General features: G+C 40.1%; 1 protein-coding gene across 3 annotated transcripts in view; it reads left to right on the top strand.

Annotated features, from left to right (window-relative positions):
• Positions 1-866: 866 nt before the first annotated feature.
• LOC132132161 (GDNF family receptor alpha-2-like) overlaps positions 867-26,739 on the top strand; it is an 87,246-nt gene continuing 61,373 nt past the window's right edge. The window contains exons 1-3 of one of the 3 annotated variants that reach the window (XM_059544463.1): positions 867-922; positions 3,455-3,769; positions 3,894-3,932. In XM_059544463.1, coding sequence (XP_059400446.1) covers positions 3,472-3,769; positions 3,894-3,932 — 337 coding nt within the window. In that variant the 5' untranslated portion in view covers positions 867-922; positions 3,455-3,471. Of the gene's footprint in view, positions 923-1,472; positions 1,731-3,454; positions 3,770-3,893; positions 3,933-26,739 lie in introns of those variants that run through there. The other 2 variants (XM_059544461.1, XM_059544462.1) reach the window with 2 other exon arrangements.

Genomic DNA, 26,739 nt, shown 5'->3' with positions numbered 1-26,739 from the left:
CAGTTTGTTTATGACAGGCAATGTGCATTTACAAATTTACAGATTACAAATTTATCTGTTTATATGGTTAATTAGCCTGACTCATTTAGAGGCACCATTATATAACTGTTCTCATTTAGACATGCATATTGATTTGTTCAGAGATAAGCTATAGAGTTTCAGGCCAGTGATTTAGTATAGAGAATGAATGAATGAATGAATGAGGCAACAGTACAGCAGATAGTGTACATGATTGACATTTCGGAACCTTTTTTTTATTGAGGGTTTATTTCAGAGGATTTGCATGTGTAATTGTCATCGTTGTTGAATATCATAGTATATTAGAATCTAGTTGCTAAGTGTCAAACTTTTTACTAGTAGAAAGCTTAATAATAATAATAATAATATATTAATATTAATAATTATATTGCGTTTGAACATTTGTGTCAGTAAATAACACATGATACGGGGTAAGTTGGCACAACAAAAATCTGCCATTAAACAGCGCATTAGCAAAATATAATACTTTAAACAAACCTGACATTTATGAAAATGTGTCTTCATATATAAATAGATAGATAGATATACATGACATGGTATGGGAGACATTGCTGTTTTAATTTCTAAACCCATAATATAAGTCAGTGCTAGAGAAAACATTTGACTAAAACACCTTACAGAGATACTTTGCCCGGCCCCTTAATGCATTGGGGCCAATATTGTCACTGATGCAGTTTAACACGCGATTTATCTCCATTAACTTGTCTCATTAACTAATTCGAGTGCCAACAAGTCATATTTATACAGCGCAAGGTCGTGTCAGACATGACTGTCGATGCCCTTGTGCCCTGAGCCAGTGCGCAGCGGTCAGACTGATGCGGTGGGATGTTTTCATTGCGTCCGCTCTGACTTGAAGAGCGACAGAGCCCCAAGGGTCGGACGTGTAAGTTCAGTTTCGTGGGAGAAAGCGTTTCCCTGAGCCTCACAAAACAGACGAGAAGTAGAACTGTGCCCTTTTCCTGTTTGTTTTCTTCTCTATCACCGACTCGGGAAGCTACGGCAGTTCTGAAGCCACAGGCACGCTGGTGGACACATAAGGATTTGCTGATGAAAGTCAAGGTTGTCCAGCTTAAAGTCGAGGTTATCCAGCGAGGAAGATTTATTGCTTCTCACAGGAGTCCGGAGATTTTTTAGTTCACGCGAACAACCAACTTCTGTTTGAAAGAGGTTAAATATGCGTTTGGACGATAGAGCAATAACCGGTGATATGAGAGAGAAAAACGACTGTCGAAGTTTAGTCGTTTGTAACAAAACATCTCTGAAATAAAAGTTTTAAAGATTATCTAACGTTCGTATATTCAAATATTAACCACATTTGGAAACGCGGATTAAAACGTGGGCTCGTCTTTTTTGTTCCAAATTTGAGGAAAGCGTCGACGCTCTTGTGGAAACGATATTGGATAGTTTCATCAAATAAACGTCAGTCTTTTTTTCTTTTTTTTTGATCTAACTTCTCAAAAGCCCCAAAAGGAGATAAACAAGTACGGGAATTGTACGGTTTGAACAATTTCTGACGCTATTTTAACCGGCGACTTAATGTTGGAAATGAACCTGAGGTGTGACTTCCGTTAAATATCCGTTGGATTTGTCAGCGAACATTGTAGGATTCTGAGATCGCAATAGCTCACTGGGAGCTCAAATGGGATCTATCATGATTTTACTGAATATTCTGAGCGTCCTGATTTTATTGGGTAAGTGATGAATCGAATGTTTCATAAATGGCGCGAGAGACAAACACCCATGCGGATGAAAGAATGATAAAAACCCACGCAGATAAGCATTTATCATATTGAGAGTGTAATCATGTGGTTTAACTGCCAGCTTAAAGTAGACATTTGACGGTCAAGGAGACCGTTTACAGAATGAATTCACTCTTTCATGCTGGCAGGCTTCCAGACTTTAATAGCCTCATATTCAACATCACTCAATCAGTGGAAAGATCAAGATTAAACAAACTGTGTAATATTACTGATGCTTGGTTTACATTGCAATGCTATGCTATGCTTGTTATTTTACGATGCAGTAACCCATGTTTCCCAACTAGAAGTATATTGCTTATTATTTAGAAGAACTTCGGGACATCGTTACGTGAGCTGTTAGATCTAAAGGTGAACTAAGACCATTGTCAAAACTTGAAAAATGTAGTGAAAATGCTGTCAAACGTTAAAAGTATAGCTTGTATTGCTGAAATTGAACATCTCTGAGTTTAATAAAATGAACAGATTTGGCCACGGAAATACAAAAACAGTGCAACATAAATTTGCTGATTTGCTGATTTATTTATTTTGATTGATTGATAGATTGATTCAGGGTCCAGGACTCGTATAAGGGCAATGAATTGGAAACATTAATATAAAGTTCATAAATACTTTTCAATGACCAAAATCCATAGAAACCTTTGAAAACAGAAATCGCGTTCGTCTTTAGTAACCATGGCAACAATACGCAACTCCCTCACTGTTAGTTTGGACCGGTGTCTTATCAAATGCTACACCGGCAAAATATAAGTCATACATTTAAATAATCACAGTTTAAATACATCACCAAAACAGCAATTAAAAACTTTAAAAGATAGGGCCACACTACACCATGTTTTGCGGCAAGAGGAACCTCAACAGTTTTTGCCCATTAGGTATCATTGGTTTCAATTAGTTACTTATGCTTAAAGTAGACCTGCATAAACGAATGCCTTGTTGTTCTTGTAGCTAAATTTAGGCCTAGCTAGCGTGTGGGATGCACAGACAGATGTAAATTATCCAAATGCATTACTATTATTTATTAAGTGTCCTTTTATAACCAGTGAAACCTAAGCTAGTTAATTAAACAACGTTTTTACGTGCTAATTACATAATGACCCTTTTGGGAAACATGCTATAGAGATTTAGTAGGCTACTAAAGTGCTTATTAACATTCTACTTAGTGTTTCTGGAAATCTAGCACAGGTTATTCGAACCCATAAGCATTGAGAGGAACTGTCCATGGTGCTGAAAAAAAAGTAAATGTAGCAAAAAATATATATATATTTTATAAAATAACCTACAGGATTTTTTTTTAAATTTACTTGTTCTGGTTGTTATTATATATTGTATAGTCAAATTTTACATGTTTTATTGAAATGTTTTCACATTGTGTTTCACGTGAGAGTAATGTCGAGTAAATCAGTTCACTGCCAACTTGTACAGTTCCTTACCCCACTGACAGAAGTCATTGTCGTTAGGGTTTAATGCTTTCTGCTGTATCACTTTGTGAAAAAATGGTAGTCAAAAACTTTGGACTCTCTTGGGTCTCTACAAACATACAAAATAAATAATATTGGTTCTGTTCTTTTCCAAACGAAGTCTTATTAAAAACAAATAAATAACTTTATTCACACAACCTCTTACCCGGTCTGATAATGCCTGTGCCCTTCCCACAGATGAGGTGGAACTTTCCATGGCTAGCCATCCTGCCTTGTCAGAGCTGGGAACTCATGGTTGGAGAGCCCCCATGGACTGCCTGAGGGCCAGTGAGGTGTGCAACCAAAACTCACAGTGCAGCTCACGCTTCCGCATAATGCGCCAGTGCCTGGTAGGTCGTGATAGGACTACCATGCTGGGCAACAGAGAGTGTCAGGCTGCCCTTGAGGTGCTGCAGGACAGCCCCCTGTATGACTGTCGCTGCAAGAGGGGCATGAAGAGGGAGCTCCAATGTCTGCAGAGCTACTGGAGTATTCATATGGGTCTCAATGAAGGTAAGACTGAGTTTTTCTTAAAGTGTTTTTCTATCGCATCTCATACAGAGACAGCTATACATAAGCAATTTTCAAAGGATGATTTCTGTGAAAAATTTGTAAAACACTAGCGCTATTTTTTTAGGAATCTTGCCCAGCCCAACACAACTGCTTGACCAATGGGGTGAGTTTTGGCCGGGACTATTTTGTTTGGTGACCATTGTGACACACTTTGCCTTTAAAGTGAATGTTCATCCAAAAATGAACATTTGGTCATCATTTAAATCATGTACATGTGGATTGCCAGATTAAGGACACTCAACAGGAACAAGCTAATTTGACGAGTCTTACACTGTAAATTGATGAGTTGATTTATCCGTATTTTAATATTGCTCTGGTCATAGAGCTTTTTAGATGGATACAGCAGCCTTTCAAGTCAGGGCAGAAACTGCAATCTCTGACAAAGCATGTTTGCTGGCTTCAGTGGCTTCAATATGCTGTGTTTTCCAGTGACTGGCAACCCATGGAGTCAAAATACTATTGGGTAAATTGGCAGTTGGTGGAATCAAAAAGATCAAAACAAAAGCAGACATTCCAACATGGAATGCACATTTCAAAATAGAATAACTGACTATAGCATTGTTTTTGGAATAAACAAGCATGTTTCCAAAATATCTGCTAACACAATAGTATTTTTATGCTTTAGTAAAAAGTTTTGTATATGCTTTTATGCTTTCAAAAACAAGCATACAGCATCTTAAACTAAAGCTATACATTTTTTTAATTAAAATTAAGCTGAAATACAATACAAATATTAGACAAAAAGTTTTAAGCTATTGAAGGAAAAATAAGTTTGATTAATTTCTAATTCAAAATATGAATATCTATAATAGTATAAAAATAATACTATACACTGCTGTGAAACACGAAATGTGATATTTTGAAACATGCTTTTGTCCATGCAATGAAAGTCATTGGGGTCTAAAACAACAATTAGAATCCACTTACCTCCAGTTAATTTTTTTATTATCTTCTGCAGAGGAAGGAAAGTCATGTCATGTCGTTTCCACAACTTTTTAATTTGTTCCATTGTTTTAATTCAATCGTGGCCACAAATTAAGAATTCTTTCCCTCGTTTTAGCATTAGAATTCTTATTTTGTGCCCGTGATTTAAGTAAAACAAGGGTATGAAGCACAAATTCAAATTCACAAATTTGTGGCCTCAATATATATATATATATATATATATATATATATATATATATATATATATATATATATATATATATATTTGTCCGCATGTCATGTCAAAAGAAAACCCACCCAGTCTCGACTCAAAACTAGCTCAAAACTAGCCCATTCATATTTCCAGGGGGTCCCCAGTTAAAAATTGCTTTTGGGGGGTAAAATACATGTTTTTCGTCGGGTTCCACTACATAAATTTGCATTCCAGGGGAACTGTTCTTTTAAGCGACATTTGATGTTTGAAATCAAAACTGTGCATCGAAACTGTCTTGGTGGAACCTTGTAGACAAATGAGTCAGTTGCTTTTCCAAGTGCTGCATAATAGATGATTTGGTTTTTACTTGATGCAAGGCCGATCTGTAGCATAAATTTAGGGCAGTGTTGATGTGCAGAGCAGACAATTAACAAGAACGTCAACACGTACCTTCTCTCTTTACAGTCAGTCCATTACAGAAGCATTTAGACTTCTGAAATGGCAGTTAGCATTTGCTTTTGGGAGTGTATAGGGGAATCATTATAGGATTTAAGAAGTGCAAATCGGCCTGAATTATAACCCATCTGCTTTGGCAGTTGCTGCAGGAGCAACAACAAATAGGGTCCTATTGATGCGAGTAATCAGAGAGCCTTTTAAAGCAACTGCCCCTCTCAAGTCTGGCATTTCAATGAGGCATTGTGGACTGCTGGGCCTGTTTACTGCCTGCTGAGGTAAGGGGAAAAAAATAAATATCACACAGCTTCCTTTCATCAGAAGCTGTGTACAAACAGATTAGGTAAAATCACACAGAGAATAATAAGTGATGCAACAGACATGTTGGCACAGATTAAGTTATTCATACAGGGCATTAACAATTAGCAAGAACTTATTTGGGCGTTCCAGAAACTAAGAAGAATCTTGTAATATATAAACTTTATGTCGTCAGTTTCCAAACAAATTATTTGCTTTTTGAGCACTTTTCTATTCATGTTGCTCAAGCACTTGAAAATGATTGGACCCAATTTTTTGTCCTACTTTGGACAGCACCAGCCCCCATTATGATGTTTTTCTTGTGACTTTGCTCTTCAGTCCACTACAGCAATTTCATTGGGCTTCAGAAAAATATAGGTTGCTCTAAAGTGATGGTGAGGGACCATGTGGCAATGATTGCACCTTGACAGAACTCTATCAAATCCACAAACGCCACACAATTGGCCCAACGAACACACTCAATAATCACCCAAACTAAGAGAGGCCCCATCAAAGGTTAATTATTCTGCCATTCTGTTTGAATGGAATGGATTTTCTATTTCTAAAGAAACTGGCCTCCATAAACTGAGCTAGGCTGTAGAAAAAAAGCATTGAAAAGAGAAAAGTGGGAATAAAATTGGAGTGAGAAGTCGCTGAAGTTGCCGCAAGCTCAAAGACTGCGGGAGGTTTGAGTGTTTGCCAAAGCAAGCAGGAAGATGAAGTTCTCCCTCATCGCAGTGCTAAAATGACTCAGCGCTCTGTTGGAGCAACCCCTTCTCCTCAATCGCTCCCTCTTGCCGAGTCAAAGCCCTCGCAGCATGGGCAATATTCATTCTGATCCATAACACAGACAGGCATGTTGTGGCATTCAGAAAATCACCAATAGTCACTGCCAACTAGGATGCCTGAGACATCTGCTCCAGATTTAGAAACACAAGCCAAGTTATGCTTTACAATTTACATGAAGCTCTCCATCTTCACTAAAATCTCCCGTTGATCAGGATTTACCAACCTACTGGGTTTTTGAGGCCAAACATAAGGTGGTGAAAGCAGAACCGTTAAAGGAATAGCTTATCCATTCACCTTTAGCCATCCAAGATGTAGATGAGTTTGTTTGTTCATTGGAACAGATTTTCAGAAATTTCACATCACTTGCTTACCATTTGCTGTGAATGGGTGCCATCAGAATGAGCATCTGATTCTGATTAAAACTTCACAATAATCCACAAGTAATTGCTTCCGGCTAAAATAGGAGTTCTCTATCCATAATATTGCTTGCAGTGATAGTTGTCTCATCTGAATCAGGAGAGAAATATGCACGGATCAAGCACAAGACAAGTGAAAATGGTTCCAATATCTTGGTGAATTTTGATGTGAGAGGACGCCCGGAGATGTACTTTTTTCACTGGACTTTATTATGGATTACGAACTCATATTTTGGCCAGAAGCAATGGTTAAAAGTTAAAACACTTTAATGATGAATTTGTTTCTTGCAAACATGCAGCATTTTACGAGATGATAATTTATGGACTGGAGTGGTGTGGATTACTTGTGGATTATTGGGATGTTTTTATCAGCTGTTTGGACTTTCATTCAGACGGCACCCATTCACTGCAGAGAATCCATTGGAGAGCAAGACAAAGAAACAAAGTCATCTATATCTTGGATGGCCTGAGGGTGATTTTTAGCAATTTTTATTATTATTATTATTATTATTATTATTATTATTATTATTATTATTATTATTTATTTTAAGCAAGAATACTTGTGCAGCTGAAAACATCATGTTAAATGAGCTGTGGTGTAATGGCGACCCTAAAACAATAATTTTGATTTGTTTTGAACATAACTAACTAAATATTAGTAAGGTACATTTTAGCTGGTGGGCATGTTTGTGCTGGGACACTAATGAATTAAACATTTAAGTGATTATTTTAAAGCGTAATGATTAGTTTGTGTTAATGGCAAGATAATCACTGTTATAATTATTCTAAATTATTTGATAATTAAGCATATTTGTTATTTTTATGGGAAAAGAACTGAACTTCTGCACTATTTAATATAATAAGGAGAAAGTATATTCATTGCATTCATTTGCAGTTATTACTGTAGTCTTATAAAAACTTATATTTGATAAGATTTATTTGTTTATTTATTTATTTATTTATCAATCAGCAAGGATCAGTGCTGGGGAGATTTAAAAGTAATGAATTACAAGATTGCATTACGCCACAGAATTAATGGGCTACATTACTTTTGAATTATTATTATTATTTTTTTATTTTATTTTATTTTATTTGAGCTTGCTTGTTTTTTTAATATAAAAAGTTTTATTTATTTTTTTGGCAAATGTAAAAGAGCTTTTCATACCAAAAGTGCAATGAATAAGCCTCAGGCCTAAGGAAATGTACATTTATGTGTGTACAGTATAGAGGATACAACTCAAACAAACCTTGAATGGAGAATATGATGCAGGAAAATAAAGTTAAACACATTTCAGAAGTACTAATAAAATAAATAAACAAGCAAACAAATAAATCAATAGTTGTAGTATAGTTGAATGGGATCATCAAATGTCCAATTAATATGTTTGTGTTATTTAACATTTAATTATTGCGGGTTTGTCATATTCTGAGTTTGTATTCCACAGTTTTTATTCATTTTGGGGAGTACAGAATCAGAGTTTTTGTGCAAATGACATTTGTAAATGTCTGGAGTAAAGATGCTGAAAATTAAGCTTCGCATCACAAGAATACATACATTTTTTAAATAACATGCTAATTGAAAACAGTCATTTAAAATGTAATCAAATGTCACAAAATTACTGTTTTTACTGTATTTTTTGATCAAATAAATACAGCCTTAGTGAGATTTAAGAGACTTCTTACTGGCATCTTATTTATCCCAAATGTTAAAACTTGTAAACTTTTAAATGTATTTACTGTACCCAACAACAACAACAAAACATTTAAATGGGAACATCATCATTTGCAGTATAATAGGTTTCAGAAAAACACTGTGTGAAACAGATATAGGGTATAAAGATGAATCTACACTAAACCTAGTGCTTTCACTGGTTAACTTAATTTTTCTTTTGACAATTTTGATAGCACATTTTTGCCTACATGCAGTTTGCCTGTATCTCTGTCATTAAGCATGGGGCAGTTATGTAATTACAGTCAAAACAGCGGCCTATGACCTCAGCCTGAGCATATGCAAATTTGTATTATAGCTGTCCTTGTTAATTAGGACATTGTACTAGAGTTTAAATAAGGAGACTTTAGACTTTAAATAAAGCAACCCAGAATGTCCCCTTACATATAGGCCTTACAAATACTTCTGTGATACGATACTCAAAATTACACTAAGGCTAATACAAACACATTAGCAGAATGTTGTGGTTAAAACATGTAAATTGAGAAGAAGAAAACATCCCTAATAGTATAAATAGATATTATATTGACAGATTATTCAGGGCTCAACAATAAGGACTGTCCAATGGCCTTGGGCCAGCGTGAAAGATGCTCAGGACGGATTTTTCACCGATCGGGCAACTGCTGCATCGTCATGAAAGTTTATAATTTGCATGTGTTTTTAAGCCTTGCTAATTAAAAAATTCAGAATTCAAATTCAAATTTTAAGCATGTAAACAAGATACGCTGTGTATTCTGTGTGAACAGTGCGCACACAGAAAACCATGCGGTGACTATAATATAATATAACATTTTGAATCTCCGGCAACATGCAATCCCCAAATTGAGTTTCTTTATGTGACGACTGGGTGAAGGAGGAGTTGGAAACAAGTGCGAGTATGAACAATTTAATGAAAACCAAACAAAACAAACAAGAATACAAATAACGCTGGGAAGACGACAATCCAAGATGGATGAGAGACGGTGAGTAATCCAGATGGTGATGGTGAGTTGGCAGCAGGAGAGGATGGCACAGGAACTGCGGGGAATCGAGCCGAAGGTAAGTGGTGATGCTTGTGAAGGTGCGATGAGTGGATGAGGTTCCGGGGAAGACACGGACATCCAACGCAGAACAACACAGAAGCATAGAACAATTACCAGACATGAAACAATGCTCTCACAAACACAAGACGTGAGACAAGCCAAAATATAGAGAGAGAGTAATGAGTGACAGCTGCTGCTGTTGACAATTAACAGAGACACCCACAAATTAATCAGTGCAGACTCGAAACGCACAGACTTCACCACAAGGTGCAAAACCCAGAGATCACGGTTTAACAACCGTGACAGTACCTCCCCCTCTAAGAACACCTCCTGGAGTTCCCAGAAGGGCCTACCTGCTGATTGTAATCATCAATAAGGCAGTGATCCAATATGTCCCTATCAGGTACCCAACTCCTCTCCTCCGGACCGTAACCTTCCCAGTCCACCAGGTACTGGAATCCTTGCCCCCTCCGTCTCGAGTCCAGAATGCGATTAACCAAATAAATCGGTTCCCCATCTACGAGACGCGGCAGCGGGGGAACCTGAGTAGGAGGATTAATACGTGCATAAAACACGGGTTTAATTTTGGACACATGAAAGGTGGGGTGTATCCTCCTGTATGCTGGAGGTAGTTTGAGGCGGACTGTCACCGGACTAATTATTTTGGTGATAGTAAACGGGCCAATAAATTTGGGAGCTAACTTGTTAGATACGAATCGCAGAGGAATGTTATTGGTAGAAAGCCACACTTTTTGACCCACGACGTAAACGGGAGGCTTTGACCGGTGGCGATCGGCCTTGGCCTTAGTGCGCTCCCTCATCCTGAGCAGAGTCTCGCAGGCTCTGGTCCAGGTGTGGTGGCACCTCTGGACAAACGCGTGAGCGGAGGGGACCGCGACTTCAGATTCCAGACTGGGAAAAACTGGTGGCTGGTAACCTAAACTGCACTGGAACAGAGAAAGGCCCGTGGCTGACACTGGTAACGAATTGTTAGCGTACTCCACCATAGAGAGTTGTTGACTCCAGGAAAAAGGATTCTTGGAGACCAAACATCGCAACGTTCTCTCTAAATCTTGGTTGGCTCGCTCAGACTGCCCGTTACTTTGGGGATGATAACCCGAAGACAAGCTAACTGACGCTCCTAGCAATTTACAAAACTCTTTCCAAAATTTGGATATAAATTGAGATCCCCTGTCAGAGACCACGCCTACCGGGAGGCCATGAAGCCAAAAGATGTGATCTAGGACAGTGACCGCTGTCTCCTTGGCTGTCGGTAATTTGGGCAAGGGGATGAAATGTGCCGCCTTCGAGAACCGGTCCACTACGGTCAAAACGACCGTCATGCCATTAGAGGGCGGTAAAAAAATCTAGTGCGATGTGGGACCAGGGTCTCAAAGGGACAGACAGCGGTTGGAGGAGCCCATCAGGAGGTCGGTTAGATGACTTACCACTGGCGCAAACTGAGCAAGCCAAAACAAAATCGCGGATGTCACGAACCATACGTGGCCACCAGAATTGTTGTTTAACTAACCCATTGGTTCGACTTATCCCTGGATGACAAGCAACGTTAGAGCAGTGACCCCACTGAATGACTTTGGACCTTAACAAATAAACGGTTCGGTGGACAACCGTGCGGAGGTATTACCCCTTCTAAGGCCGTCTCGACCTTCGACTCGACCTCCCATACGAGTGCTGAGACCACTACTTTCTCAGGTAAAATACACTCGGGAGTCACCGGGTGGGCAGAGGGATCAAAAAGACGTGATAAAGAATCGTGGTTTGACATTTTTGGAACCCGGGCGGTAGGATAAAGTCGGATAAAGGATAAAATCAAAGCGACCGAAAAAAGTGCCCACTGAGCGTGCCTGGAATTGACTCTTTTGGCAGTTCTAATGTATTCTAAATTCTTATGATCGGTCCAAACAATGAAAGGTACCCCTGAACCTTCCAGCCAGTGACGCCACTCCTCTAAAGCTAATTTGACGGCCAACAACTCTCTGTTACCGATTTCATAATTGCGTTCAGCAGGAGATAACCGATGGGAAAAAAACTGCCCAGTACAACACTGCGTTGGGACAACACTGCTCCTACCCCCACCTCTGATGCGTCCACCTCCACCACGAACTGCCATGTGGGATCAGGGGCCACAAGGATGGGAGCCGAAACGAAGCGGCTTTTGAGGTTAGTGAACGCAGTCTCAGCTGCGTCCGACCACCTGAACGGAGTACTGGGAGAGGTCAAGGCTGTCAGAGGTGAGGCTAGTTGGCTGAAATTGCAAATAAAACGCGATAGAAATTGGCGAACCCCACAAACCGCTGTAGGGCCTTACGGGAATCTGGAGATGGCCAATCTATCACAGCCTTAACCTTGTCAGGGTCCATATGTATTCCCTCGGATGAGACTATATACCCTAGGAAGGGAACAGACTGTGCATGGAATACGCATTTCTCCGCCTTGACAAAAAGACCATTCTCAAGTAACCTCTGGAGCACTCGTCTGACGTGTTGGACGTGTTCCTGGAGAGATGAAGAAAAAACCAGTATGTCATCCAGGTAAACATATATAAACTGATCTACCATATCTCTCAACACGTCATTAACGAGTGCTTGGAAAACCCCTGGCGAGTTGGAGAGCCCGAACAGCATCACCAAGTATTCAAAGTGCCCTCTAGGGGTATTAAAGGCGGTTTTCCATTCATCCCCCTTCCTGATGCAGACCAAATGATAAGCATTATGTAAATCCAATTTTGTGAATACGGATGCTCCCTGTAACCTCTCAAAAGCTGAAGACATGAGTGGTAATGGATAGGTGTTCTTTATCGTAATGTTGTTCAGCTCTCGGTAATCAATACAAGGTCGCAGAGAACCATCCTTCTTACCCACAAAAAAGAATCCTGCCCCAGCTGGAGAAGAGGAAGGGCGGATGAACCCAGATGCCAAGGAATCAGAAATGTATTTCTCCATGGCCTCCCTCTCTGGAATAGAAAGAGAGTATAATTTGCCTTTAGGCGGAGACTTACCTGGCACTAAGTCTATGGCACAGTCGTAGGGACGATGCGGAGGAAGAGAAGCAGCACGGGACTTACTGAACACCGCCTTCAGGTCCAGATACTCAGCGGGCACGTTTGATAATACCATGTTCTCCTTCTGAAAGACAGAAACAGGGACAACAGGACAAGCAGAAACCAGACAAGACTCATGACAACTTTCACTCCACAATGTGACTGTGTTGGAACCCCAATCCACTCGTGGATTATGTTACATTAACCAGGGGTGACCTAAAACAATGGGAGCTACGGGGGAGTCCATGAGAAAAAAGGATATGGTTTCCCAATGATTGCCTGAAGTGAGCAGAGTGATGGGTTCAGTGTAGCGGGTGGACGTGAGGCAGTTCCTGGCCGTTGAGTGCGGTGACATGGATGGGAAGAGACACAGGCAGTACAGGAATGTTCAGGTGACGTGCAAGGAGTGAATCGATGAAATTACCTTCGGCTCCGGAGTCCAGAAGGGCGTGACAGTCGTGTGTGTGATTCTCCCACCGCAGTTTCACCGGAAGGAGAGTCGATGATGTTGTTGAGGACTTCCCAGCTGAGATCCCACCCGATAGTAGCCTCATTTTTACTACCGGGCTGGCTCTTTTACCGGGCAGGAATAGATGGGTAAAAGCCTCCGCATAAAACATCGCTTTGAGCCTCCGCAGTACAAGCATAGTCCTTGGGACCTCCGCCGCTCTCTCTCCCTCCGGGACAGCAGAGCTCTACCCACCTGCATGGGTTCGTGGTCGTCGACGGGACCGACCGTGTTCTCTCGACTCGAGCGGCCCCTTTCCGGAGAGATGGGATGGCGTGTAGGACTGGTCTGACGACCCAGACGATTAATCCGGGCATCAACTCGTAGGGCTAGGTCGATGAGACCGTTGAGTGTGGGGGGCAGCTCGAGGAGGTAGATCTCCTTTTGATCACGGTCGGCCAGCCCATGCAGGAATCGATCCCACTGCGCCGACTCATTCCACTGGCACGCGGCCGCCAGGGTGCGGAACTGAATGGAGTAGTCCGTGACAGAGGAGGTCCCTTGATGTAGGTCTGAGAGCTGGTGAGCGGCTTCCCTGCCGGCCGCGGCTCGATCAAAGACCCTCCTCATCTCCTCCGAGAGGGTGTGGAACGAGGCGCAACACGGCTGTTGGTTCTCCCACACCGCCGTCCCCCATAGGGCGGCCTTGCTGGAAAGTAGGGTCAGAGTGAATGCAACCTTTGATTCCTCGGTAGCGAAGGTGCGGGGCTGTAAGGCAAAGTGCATGGAACACTTATTTAGAAAAGTTCTGCAGAAAGCTGGCTTACCGGAGTAGTTTTCTGGTGCCGGTGGTCGCGGCTCTGGCTGGAAGTGATCCTGGGGGGTCTCCCGGGGGACGGGCGGCGCAGGGGGTGCGATGGGCGCAGTGGGAGAGGTGAGCTGATGGATCTGCTGGGTGAGCTCGGACACCTGTGCCACCAGCGCTTGGATAGCGCGTCCGGTGTTAGAGATGCTCTCCTGCTGCTGATCCATGCGGTTGTAGCTGTGGTGAATAAAGTCAGTTAAAGATGTGGTGCTCGCTGCTTCCATTTTTGGTGAGGGCGTTCTGTGACGACTGGGTGAAGGAGGAGCTGGAAACAAGTGCGAGTATGAACAATTTAATGAAAACCAAACAAAACAAACAAGAATACAAATAACGCTGGGAAGACGACAATCCAAGATGGTGGAGAGACGGTGAGTAATACAGATGGTGATGGTGAGTTGGCAGCAGGAGAGGATGGCACAGGAACTGCGGGGAATCGAGCCGAAGGTAAGTGGTGATGCTTGTGAAGGTGCGATGAGTGGATGAGGTTCCGGGGGAAGACACGGACATCCAACGCAGAACAACAGAGGAGCATAGAACAATTACCAGACATGAAACAACGCTCTCACAAACACAAGACGTGAGACAAGCCAAAATATAGGGAGAGAGTAATGAATGAAAGCTGCTGCTGAGACAATTAATGGAGACGCCCACAAACTAATCAGTGCAGACGCGAGACACAGACTTCACTCAGATACTGAGAGGAGAAAATTGTACAGTCAGAGCAAGATCACTGTTCACAAAGTGTGAAATATTGGAAGAAAATTCTAAATATTGAATTGGAGGTGGGGATTTATATGAATGTATATCTGAAGGGAACTGACTGTTTTCAGAAAAGTTTACCGAAAAGTCTTTTCTCTGTATAATGCATAAAGTAGTGTTTAAGAGCAGCGCTGCTTTGTTTGCAGTGGTAACCAAGGAAATGTGCATTACAGCTGTTCCATAAGCGCCACCTGCTGTCAGAGAGTGAATTTGCATCTCATTCAGCCCGTCTCCTGTTTTTGTTTCATGCAGATATGTTTTATGCATTCCATTCTGTTTTTGCTTTGAATTTTTTAATTATACAATCTTAATTTAAATCAAAAACTGCCCATTGCATGTGTGTGTTTTGTTTGTTTTGATCCATTTGTGATTAAAATGCATTGGTTGCCTCTATTTTCAAATGGCTACATATAGAGTCGTGGCCAAAAGTTTTGAGAATTACATAAATATTAGTTTTCAAAAAGTTTGCTGCTAAACTGCTTTTAGATCTTTGTTTCAGTTGTTTCTGTGATGTACTGAAATATAATTACAAGCACTTCATACGTTTCAAAGGCTTTTATCGACAATTACATGACATTTATGAAAAGAGTCAGTATTTGCAGTGTTGGCCCTTCTTTTTCAGGACCTCTGCAATTCGACTGGGAATGCTCTCAATCAACTTCTGGGCCAAACCCTGACTGATAGCAACCCATTCTTTCATAATAAATTCTTGGAGTTTGTCAGAATTAGTGGGTTTTTGTTTGTCCACCTGCCTCTTGAGGATTGACCACAAGTTCTCAGTGAGATTAAGATCTGGGGAGTTTCCAGTCCATGGACCCAAAATTTCAACATTTTGGTCCCCAAGCCACTTAGTTATCACTGTTGCCTTATGGCACGGTGCTCCATCGTGCTGGAAAAGGCATTGTTCTTCACCAAACTGTTGTTCGATTGTTGGAAGAAGTTGCTGTTGGAGGGTGTTTTGGTACCATTCTTTATTCATGGCTGTGTTTTTGGGCAGAATTGTGAGTGAGCCCACTCCCTTGGATGAGAAGCAACCCACATACATGAATGGTGTCAGGATGCTTTACTGTTGGCATGACACAGGACTGATGGTAGCGCTCACCTTTTCTTCTTCAGATGCCCCAAACAATCGGAAAGGGGCTTCATCTGAGGATATGACTTAGCTCCAGTCCTCAGCAGTCCATTCACTACTTTCTGCAGAAGATCAATCTGTCCCTGATGTTTTTTTTGGAGAGAAGTGGCTTCTTTGCTGCCCTTCTTGACACCAGGCCATCTTCCAAAAGTCTTCGCCTCACTGTGCGTGCAGATGTGCTGACACCTGCCTGCTGCCATTCTTGAGCAAGCTCTGCACTGGTGGCACTCCGATCCCGCAGCTCAATCCTCTTTAGGAGACGATCCTGGCGCTTGCTGGACTTTCTTGGACGCCCTGAAGCCTTCTTTACAAGAATTGAACCTCTTTCCTTGAAGTTCTTGATGATCCTATAAATTGTTGATTTAGGTGCAATCTTAGTAGCCACAATATCCTTGCCTGTGAAGCCATTTTTATGCAATGCAATGATGTCTGCACGCGTTTCTTTGCAGGTCACCATGGTTAACAATGGAAGAACAATGATTTCAAGCATCACCCTCCTTTTAACATGTCAAGTCTGCCATTCTAACCCAATCAGCCTGACATAATGATCTCCAGCCTTGTGCTCGTCAACATTCTCACCTGAGTTAACAAGACGATTACTGAAATGATCTCAGCAGGTCCTTTAATGACAGCAATGAAATGCAGGGGAAAGGTTTCTTTGGGATTAAGTTAATTTTCATGGCAAAGAAGGACTATGCAATTCATCTGATCACTCTTCATATCATTCTGGAGTATATGCAAATTGCTATTATAAACACTTAAGCAGCAACTTTTCCAATTTCCAATATTTATGTAATTCTCAAAACTTTTGGCCACGACTGTAGTTTGGCATGTAATACACTCAACTGGGTAGAAAATCTTTAGTGTTGAGCTGAATGAAGAAAAAGTGATTAGCTGTTCTTGTTATGTTTGTGCCATACAATGTTAATGTGACATTGCGATGACAAACCTCATGTGCAATGTTTTCACCTTTATATCTCAGAAATACAACAGTTAAAGCTGAAGTAGGTAACTTCTGTAAAAACGTATTTGTGAAACCTGTCATTATGTCCTGACAGTAGAATATGAGACAGATAATCTGTGAAAAAATCAAGCTCCTCTGGCTCCTCCCAGTGGTCCTATTGCCATTTGCAGAAATTCGACCGCTCCCGGTAAGAAACAACCAATCAGAGCTGCGGTCCGTAACTTTTTTTGTGTTCAAGATTTACAAAATGTATATAATATGCGAGTACACCATGAATCCATTTTCCAAACCGTGTTTTTAACCTGTCATGAATCACTAGGGTACATCTATAATAAGTGTTTATATTCGGACTATTTTACATTGCTTCGGGGGTACCGCGGCGGAGTAACCCGGTACCTTTGTGATTCTTCATAGACATAAACAGAGAGAAGTAGCTCCGGCTACAATGTTCTTCCGCAAGACGCAAGCAGTTCTGTTTATTAACCTCTAGAGCGTCAAAAGTTACCGACTGCAGCTTTAATGTGCTAAAACTTTACCCGTTATCACTGCACTGACATCTAAAATAAAACAGTTTTATTGTTATTTGGCATTCATTCATGATCCAATCAAATATCCATTGATCTAATCATGTTTCACCCCACAGTTTATTTTTCTCATTAAGCATCCTGTGTCAGATTGCTTAAGTAAATGTGTTCCTGTTAACTAAATATGCAGTCCCACATACATGCAGCATTCATAACCATTTATGAGCATATTACACTGGTAATCAAAATATTGACATTTTGTCATAATGTCCCAGTAAATGATAATTATACATGAGCAACCCCATCTCAGCAGTCAATGAGTGGAAATAAATATAAATAACATACCATCATTATGAATTTACCAGCTTAATTGTACTAATTACATTCATACATGTTATCAAAAGATTAGAATTAACAAAGCGATGTTTTATGAGCTAAACTGATTGAAGTGCACAGTACACCAGATAGTCCAGGATTTCACCATAATGGAGGTGCAGGTTTTAAACAGCATGCTTAATCAAATATCAGTGTAGTCCACCCTTTCTCAAAACTTTAATTAAACAGGCATGTAGATATGAGGATGGGAAAAGGGCAAAATTCATTAGCTATTGTGTAGCTGACAAATTATGAAGCAAAACTGGGCCCTTTGCCGCTAAGTCAATTTGGTATTTTGTATTTGTGGATTAATGACTCTGCTTAGACTCTACAACAGATTTACTTTGTTCCATCGAGGCAATGTATCAGGCAGTTGTTCTTTGTTTGCTAATTGCATCCTTTGATTCCCACCAGGCACAACATGGGGGAAACATAAGCCCTACCTCCTCCTGAAAATAAGATAATAACTGTCTCCAGACTCTTCAGATATATTTCCTAATAAATCTTACCATAACAAACAATTTCTCATTTAGCCATCTTACAGCATCTTACTTTGCCTGGGATATTCAATTACACAACCCCATGCTAAATTAAATGTGCAAAATTAAATTATGATGTGAATGATGACATGAATGATGTAACCCTAAATTCTTTAGCAATACATAAGAACTAAGAAAAAAAATTAAGAACTAATACATTGTTAACCAAATTACATCTATCTACTGTATCTATCTATCTATCTATCTATCTATATATATATATATATATATATATATATATATATATATAAGTCCTGGACAACGATTAAATTATTTAAAATTGCGATTAATCGCATTATTGCAATATATTGTTAGAGCATACGACTCAAAATAATAAACATTATCTTCATTATGTTTTTTTTGGTGTATTTAATATCATTATTATTTATTATTGTTTTTACTAATAATAATAAATAATATATAATTTTAAATACTGTAACATATACACAACTAAACGTGTATATTTAATAATTATAAATATATTTAAAATATTAAATAGTTTTTCATTATTACATAGAATAAATACATGCAGTACAATCATTTAATATAATAAAATAAAAATATGCAATAATATTTCTCTCACTCTACTGTATATATATATAAATATATATTTTTATAAATTGTATATTTTCACAATTTCATTTATAAATAGATTTGTCATTAAAAATGGCATTACTTTAAGAAAGTTGCTCCTCATTTGCTGATAAATTAATGTCTGAGTCTGGTTGTGTCTGAGTATTGAACTCTGAAAGGTTCCACTAGTCCCAGTCTAGTCTTCAGAAGACTAGAAAAGAGTCTCTAAAATAGCATACTAAATGTGTCTGTACAAATACAAACGAGACTTTGACATCACAAGCTGTCTTTTACAAGATTTCTTCAAACAGGAAATTTGTTTGGTCTTACTGAAGAAAGCAATTTCAAAAGCATCCGCTAAAGACTCTTTCTCAACAGCGTTGTTGTTATTCTGATCACTGCTGACAGGTTTGGTTCATATCTGGGGGTGGTAGGAGAAATGAAACGCAGTTACAGAGCCATGTTCAGCTAGACTGAACCAGTTCAGATAGTGATTATAATAGATCAGGCTCATAAATGAAGCACAAACACTTAAGGTCCTTGCACACTGAGTCCGAAATTCTCATCCGGAATTTTTGCACACTAAAAATTAAAAACAACCTCATATTGTGTCAATCACATTTACACACTGCCTCCGAAACCTTCGTCATAAAAATTCTTTGGATCGGGTTAAATAAGCATTTTGAAAATTCAAAGCCACCAGACAAGCGAATGCCAAAATCCAGAATGGCGTCTTACAAGTTGATCCATTTCATCTTGCAGCACAAAGCAATGAAGTAAACTTTGAATTGCTCAGGATAATCCCGCAGCGCAGTAGAATTTCCGCTTCTTGATAAGGAGGTGGTATTCTCCTTCCTTACAACACAATCTCAGGATTGGATGGACCCAATGTTTCCTTTTTCTCTTTTTAAGAAGAAAGGGGACAACAACATCATCCTCACTTCTTGAAGACTCTATTTTGTATTGTTTTGTGAATTTATTTGCAACGGATTAATTAATATGCATCAGACTTTCTGTCATATTTTTTTAGGATGATGAATACGAAAAAAACATACAAAAATTTCGGACTCAGTGTGCAAAGACTTTTAACTTAACAGCACAGAGACCCTCTTGCTTTTTGTGATAGACACCCTTCTCTTACATTCACATACATCCACCTGATAATCTATAAACTTAGCTTGTTTCAGTTCATAAATGCAAGCCATCCTAAATGCAACTTTGCCTTTTTTTGCATAAAATCTATTCAGAGTGCACGTACTGGCAGTAATTATTCATTTTAAGATTTCAAAAGCTCAAACTGTTTTATCCAGTCAGATCCTGGTGCTTCTCAATAATGGATCTGACTAATGGATTCTTTAAAAAAAAATCATAGCAGGGACACATTTTCCTAAAGACAGTTACTGTTTTTCTCAATGCAATAAGGGAGTATAATGGACTTGTGTGGCTTATAATAAGTTATAATAAGTTGTGGCATCACATGTGCATATTTGGAAAGTAAGTATATCACGAACTGTGGTTTCCTCAAGAGCCCTTATTATACTGTATGTGGGATAATCTGTGAGATTTATGCCATCTGAACAGTTCTGGGAGTAAGTGATCCATTAAATAATTTTCCTTTTCTGTCTTGAATGCATTTTAATTTTTTTATTATTTTATTGAATTATTTTATTGATCTAAGCACATGCTTTAAAGTGCACGTCAAAATTGTGCTTAGGGGCGTGTCCGAATCCACTTTAGTGGGTTTAGCGGGCTGGGTGCATGGTCTAAGAGGATAGTCCCTATTCTCTTACATTTACATTTAATCATTTAGCAGACGCTTTTATCCAAAGCGACTTACAAATGAGAACAATAGAAGCAGTCAGGTCAACAAGAGAATAACAACAGTATACAAGTGCCATGACAAGTCTCAGTTAGTCCAGTATAGAATGCATAGGTAGGTTTTTTTTTTTTTAATATAAAATTAAAAGACAAGAAAAGGAAAAGTGCTAGTGTTAGTTGGTTAAGTGCAGGCGAAAAATATGAGTCTTTAGATGTTTCTTGAAAATGAGTAAAGACTCAGCTGTACGAATTGAGATTGGGAGGTCATTCCACCAGCTGGGCACAGTCCAGGAAAAGGTCAGTGAGAGGGATTTTGAACTTCTTTGGGATGGTACCACAAGGCGTCGTTCACTTGCAGAGCGCAAACTTCTGGAGGGCACTCTTAATGAGTAATGGTTGTGTTTTAGGCGTAACGTTCCATAAACTCATATCCCATTCCCTTTAAAAGCCAGTTGTGCTCGCGCCATGGTGGGTTTGCTATTTACAGTACATGGCAGAAGTAAATTTTTCAATTTAAAAATTTAACAATCCTTGTGTGTGTAATAAGCAAAGTGTACCCACGTTGTGCAACAACCTATAGGCTCATATTACTAACGAACTCTTTAAATTACAATATTTTAGAACAGGTTTTTGTTGGTCAATGGAGCAATCTATTTCAGTTACCTCAAAATAGCAATGTGCCAGCAATGCGCCTGAACACACCTCATTATCAGACCAGCACACCCATGGGTGCACAAATGGGCACAAATGTATTTGCTATTTAAACAATGTGGAGTAGGATGTGTAAATGACAACTGCGTCGGGTTGAAACTAGAAAAAAAATGTTCATCGTGCCTTGCGCCCCATTGCACCAGATGTATGAGAGGGCCCTTGGTATTTGATTTAATATTTTAAAGACACCTTTAAAAAACTGAATAATTTATGTGTAAAATGAATGAATAAATAAATAAACAAAATGATATTGCCATTATCATTATAAAAACAAAAATGAATGAATTAAATGAATGACCTTTTAAAATAATAAATCATTATCATATCTTTATTAAACAATTAAAAAAATTAAAACAAAACAAATAAGTGAATAATAATAATAATAATAATAATAATAATAATAATTATTATTATTATTATTATTATGAAAAGATTAAAAGACTTAAATAAATAAAATAATATATATATATATATATATATATATATATATATATATATATATATATATATATATATGTATTTTTTAAGCAGACAATTTTATCCAAATCAACTTAAAAATTTAGGAATACCACAAACTCTAATTTATTATAATACTTATTGAAAGATATAAAAACAAATCTCTAATAAAAGATTTAAAAGGAAGGATGGATAGATAGATAGATGTTCAGTGTCCCATGGTCATTGTGTCATTATATTCAGGCGTGTCTTGTAATTACCCGTTCCCCTTATAAGTTGCATTTAGTTCAGTGTTTGGTTGTCCGGTCTCTTCAATGTATACGTGTGTTTCTGCCTTTTACCTGTGGATTATCCCTATATGGATATATAGGGATATATCTATACATAACTGAACCGTGCTCTTGCCCACATCTTCCAACCGAGCCAGGGACTGCTAAACAGAACTTGTTTTTCTATAATAAACTATTAAATATTTCCTATAAAAACATTAATGTCCTTGCAGTGACAAATAGCTTGTTTTATATTTCATTTAATTACATTAATGTTATAAGTTGAGATTTAGGCTACAATATTTTAACTGCTACTATATAAAAGGAACACTACTGTAAATAACAACTTATTTGTTTAAAATGTTTGCAAACCAAATGTTATTACACTTTTGTTCATATAGCAGTAGGCCTACTTTTAAATGAAAAAAGTGCACTATACACTACTTATGTGCATAACAATGCGATTAATGGCAATAAAAAGTAAATGAAATAAGAATCATTGCCCAGCACTAATTTTTAGACATTGATTATTATAGAGATGAATTAATAGGTTATAATTAATGTTATACCCCATTCATTCATTTCTAATTTATATTTATATATAATTAATTAATTTGTATATATTAATGGCAATGGAGGAATGACAATAACCGCAGTATGCAGGTGCGGGAAAACCTGAAAAAACAGCCGTGGCCTAAAGATCCACCAAGCCGGGATGAAGTGTTTGTAGAATGAACATGTGTCACAGAGCACAGATGCTACGTCTGATGAGACGCAGGAGGAGCCGAGCCAGGAAGAACCCCATAGCGCTCAGAGCCTCCGTGTGCCACTAACCGTCCCCCAAAGTGTTCTGCCCCAGGCAAAGGTGCGAATCAAGTGGCCACAGGCCTGTAAGACGGCAGTCTGGAGGCAGTTCGACGAGGACATCAACAAGGTGCTTGAAGCAACAGAGAAGGGAGATGTGGATCGAAGGCTGCAGGCAATGACGACCATCTTTTCCAGCCTACCTCAGGAGAGGTTTGGTGCCGAGGAGAAACGATCGACTTCAACCACCTACTCCATGAACCACAGGGCAGCGAAGATCCACAAAATCCAGCAGGAGTTGAGGTCCCTTAAGAAGCAGCACAAGGAGGCCAGTGAGGAGCAACGCCCCCCCTGGAGGAGTTGAGAGCTGTCTTGAGGAAAAGGCTGATGACCTTGCGCAGGGCAGAATGGCACCTAAGGTGCCGAAAGGAGAGATCCAGAAAGAGAGCTTCGTTCATTGCCAACCCCTTTGGCTTCACTAAACAGCTCCTGGGACAGAAGCGTGACGGAAAGTTGCTCTGTTCAAAAGAGGAAATTGACCAGCATCTGCACAGCACTTATAGTGACCCTCACCGGGAGGAAGAGTTGGGCCAGTGTAGCATTCTTGTAGATCCACACCCCCCCGCCAAGGAGTTTGACAGCAGGGAACCACTGTTGAAAGAAGTCCAGGAGGTTGTGTGCAAGGCATGATCTAGCTCTGCCCCTGGACCAAGTGGAATCCCTTACAAGGTCTACAAGAACTGCCCCTTGCTGCTCAGGCGACTCTGGAAGATCATTTGAGTCATTTGGAGAAGAGGAAAGGTGGCACAGCAGTGGAGATTTGCTGAGGGAGTCTGGATCCCCAAGGAGAAAGATTCCAAGAAGATCAATCAATTCAGGATAATCTCATTGCTGAGCGTGGAAGGAAAGATCTTCTTCAGTATAGTAGCAAGGCGTCTGACCAATTTCCTCTTAGCTAACAACTACATAGACACATCTGTGCAAAAGGGAGGAATTGCTGGAGTCCCAGGCTGCTTAGAACACACCGGAGTGGTTACTCAGCTCATCCGGGAAGCTCGCGAACATAAGGGAGACCTTACGGTACTGTGGTTAGACTTAGCCAATGCATATGGCTCTATCCCCCACAAGCTGGTCCAGACCACCATGACCAAGCACCATGTGCCACATCACATTGCAGATCTGATCTTGGACTATTACAACCATTTCAGGATGCGAGTCTCTGCAGGAGGTGTGACATCAGATTGGCACAAACTGGAGGTGGGAATAATCACAGGCTGCACCATCTCAGTGATTTGCGGTGGTGATTAATATGATTGTCAAATCGGCATAGCCTAAGTGTCGAGGGCCCCAAAGCAGAGGAGGGGTCCGCCAACCGCCAATTAGAGCATTTATGGATGACTTGACAGTCACCACAGAGTCAGTGCCAGGAGGCAGGTGGATACTCCAAGGACTGGAAAAGCTCATCCGGTGGGCTCGGATGGAGTTCAAACCAACCAAGTCCCGTTCACTAGTGCTGAAGAAGGGCAAGGTCACAGAGAAGTTCCATTTCAGCATCAATGGGGCAAAGATACCATCACTGTCTGAACAGCCGGTGAAAAGCTTGGGCAAGGTTTTTGACAGCAGCCTCAGAGACTCCGTATCAGTCCAGTCAACCTGCCAGGAGCTGGGCAGCGGGTTAAGAGCAATAGACCATTCTGGCCTCCCCGGCAAATTTAAAGCGTGGATTTACCAACATGGTGTCCTGCCAAGAATACTCTGGCCGTTACTCGTGTATGAGGTTCCAATTTCTACAGTGGAGACCTTGGAAAGAAAGGTCAGCAGCTGTCTCAGGAGATGGTTAGGGTTGCCCAGGAGCCTCAGCAACATTGCCCTCTATGGAAACACCACAATGCTCCGGTTGCCTCTGAAATCCCTGGAAGAGGAGTTTAAAGTGACTCGGGCACGTGAGGTGCTGATGTATAGAGACTCCAACGACCCAAAGGTGGCCCTGGCAGGAGTGCTGGTAAAAACAGGGAGAAAGTGGAGCGCCCAAACTGCTGTGCTGGATGCACAGGCCTGACTGCGGCACAAAGAGCTTGTGGGAGTGGTGGCCCAAGGCAGAGCAGGCTTGGGGAAGAATTATAGGGGAAGGAGAAACGCAGCAAAGAGATCAGCAAAGGCGGCCGAGGGAGCAACACCAATTGCTCAGTCGCATTTGTTAGGGCAGGAGAACAGCCACAAGCAGGGAGGAAGGCACCAGCAGGGATCCTGGCATCAGCCAAGGACTGGAAACTCTCTGTGGATTTGGAGAAGCAGCTGAAATTCCCCCAGCACATTGTCAGCACAACTATGTGGCCAGATATCATTCTAGTCTCCGAGAGCACCAAGAACATAATAATCATGGAGCTGACCGTGCCATGGGAGGACCGCTTGGGAGAAGCCCACGAAAGAAAGATGACCAAATATGAACATCTGGTCACAGACTGCCGAGCACAGGGCTGGAAAGCGAGATGCATGCCTATCGAGGTTGGCCGCAGAGGATTTGTGGGGCGCTCCCTCCACAAAAGCCTTTACTTTTCTGGGCTTTGCAGGAACAACAAGGAGCAGGGCCATCAAGAATATCACCGACGCAGCCGAGAAAGCCTCGAGATGGCTCTGGATCCGTAGAGTAGCACCATGGGGGCAAGCGAGTGCTACCTGAACACAAGTCGCGGTCTGATCAGCCGTGGCTGGGTCGCCTGGGTGAGGGTGTCTGATGTTGAAAGACCCGGAACACCCGAGGACCTCAGGTAACATCACTGATGATGTGTTCAGGTGCATCTGAAGATGTGTTTCAAGAACTTATCATAAATATATACATAAAAAATAAGCATATGTCATATAAAATTTTACAAAAGTTTGAAAAATGCCAAATTATTTAGATTTAATGTTGTCCTAATTTAAGCAAATGAATAAAAAATTAAATTAAAATTAATCTCATCCAGGTAACAGCTGAAAAACTGGAATGTGTGTCCAAAATAAGAACGTTACTACATTTAGAAAGAATTCTTATTTTGCTCTGCATAACCTGAACGATCAAAAATATATTTTTTTTGCTAAGAATGAACTGAAATTAAAACATTTCACTTTTAATCGGTGTAGTTAAAATCCTGGGAGACCTTCCCAGGGCAGTACCCTGCCTCACAGACTAAAATCAGGGCACCCACTGGTTGCCACCTTCAACGAGCTAAAATAAGGGACACTCGTTCATTTCATTTTTAGTGTGTTTTTAAAATCATACAGAAAACGAAAACATGCAATTAATCTTTAAAAATGTGTTACTGTGGGTTAACAAATTTACTTAAGTAGACTATTTATATGCTTGGATACCCATAGAAACAGAGTCTGGGTCAAATCTGGTTTGCATTCACTTCTGGCTTCAACATTGTTGTTTTTTCAGTCTTGATTGCAAAGGTTTTTTTTTTTTTTTTGGATGTACGATGGATGCTCTCTGTGCACTCTGGCACCGACCATGATGGTAATGCTAAACAACATCCAGTATTATATGAGATAAAAAGGAACACATTTCTGCTCTGGTGTAGATGAATGGGTTTTTGAGTCTTACAGCGTGTATACCCCGGGCACGATGCAACAAAATACTATAGAACACATTATAATCAGTATTTTGGTCTGCAACACGACAAATCCCAGACAATAAACTGCTGCCTTGTTCTATTTATGACGTACTGACACAAAATTCAAATGATTTGCCAAGTATGGTAACCCATACTTGGAATTGGTGCTCTGCAT

The sequence above is a fragment of the Carassius carassius genome, chromosome 49, assembly GCF_963082965.1.
Source record: "Carassius carassius chromosome 49, fCarCar2.1, whole genome shotgun sequence".
Classification (NCBI taxonomy): Eukaryota; Metazoa; Chordata; class Actinopteri; order Cypriniformes; family Cyprinidae; genus Carassius; species Carassius carassius.
The sequence above is the reverse complement of the archived record's forward strand: the minus strand, read 5'-3'. Positions and strand labels throughout refer to the sequence as shown.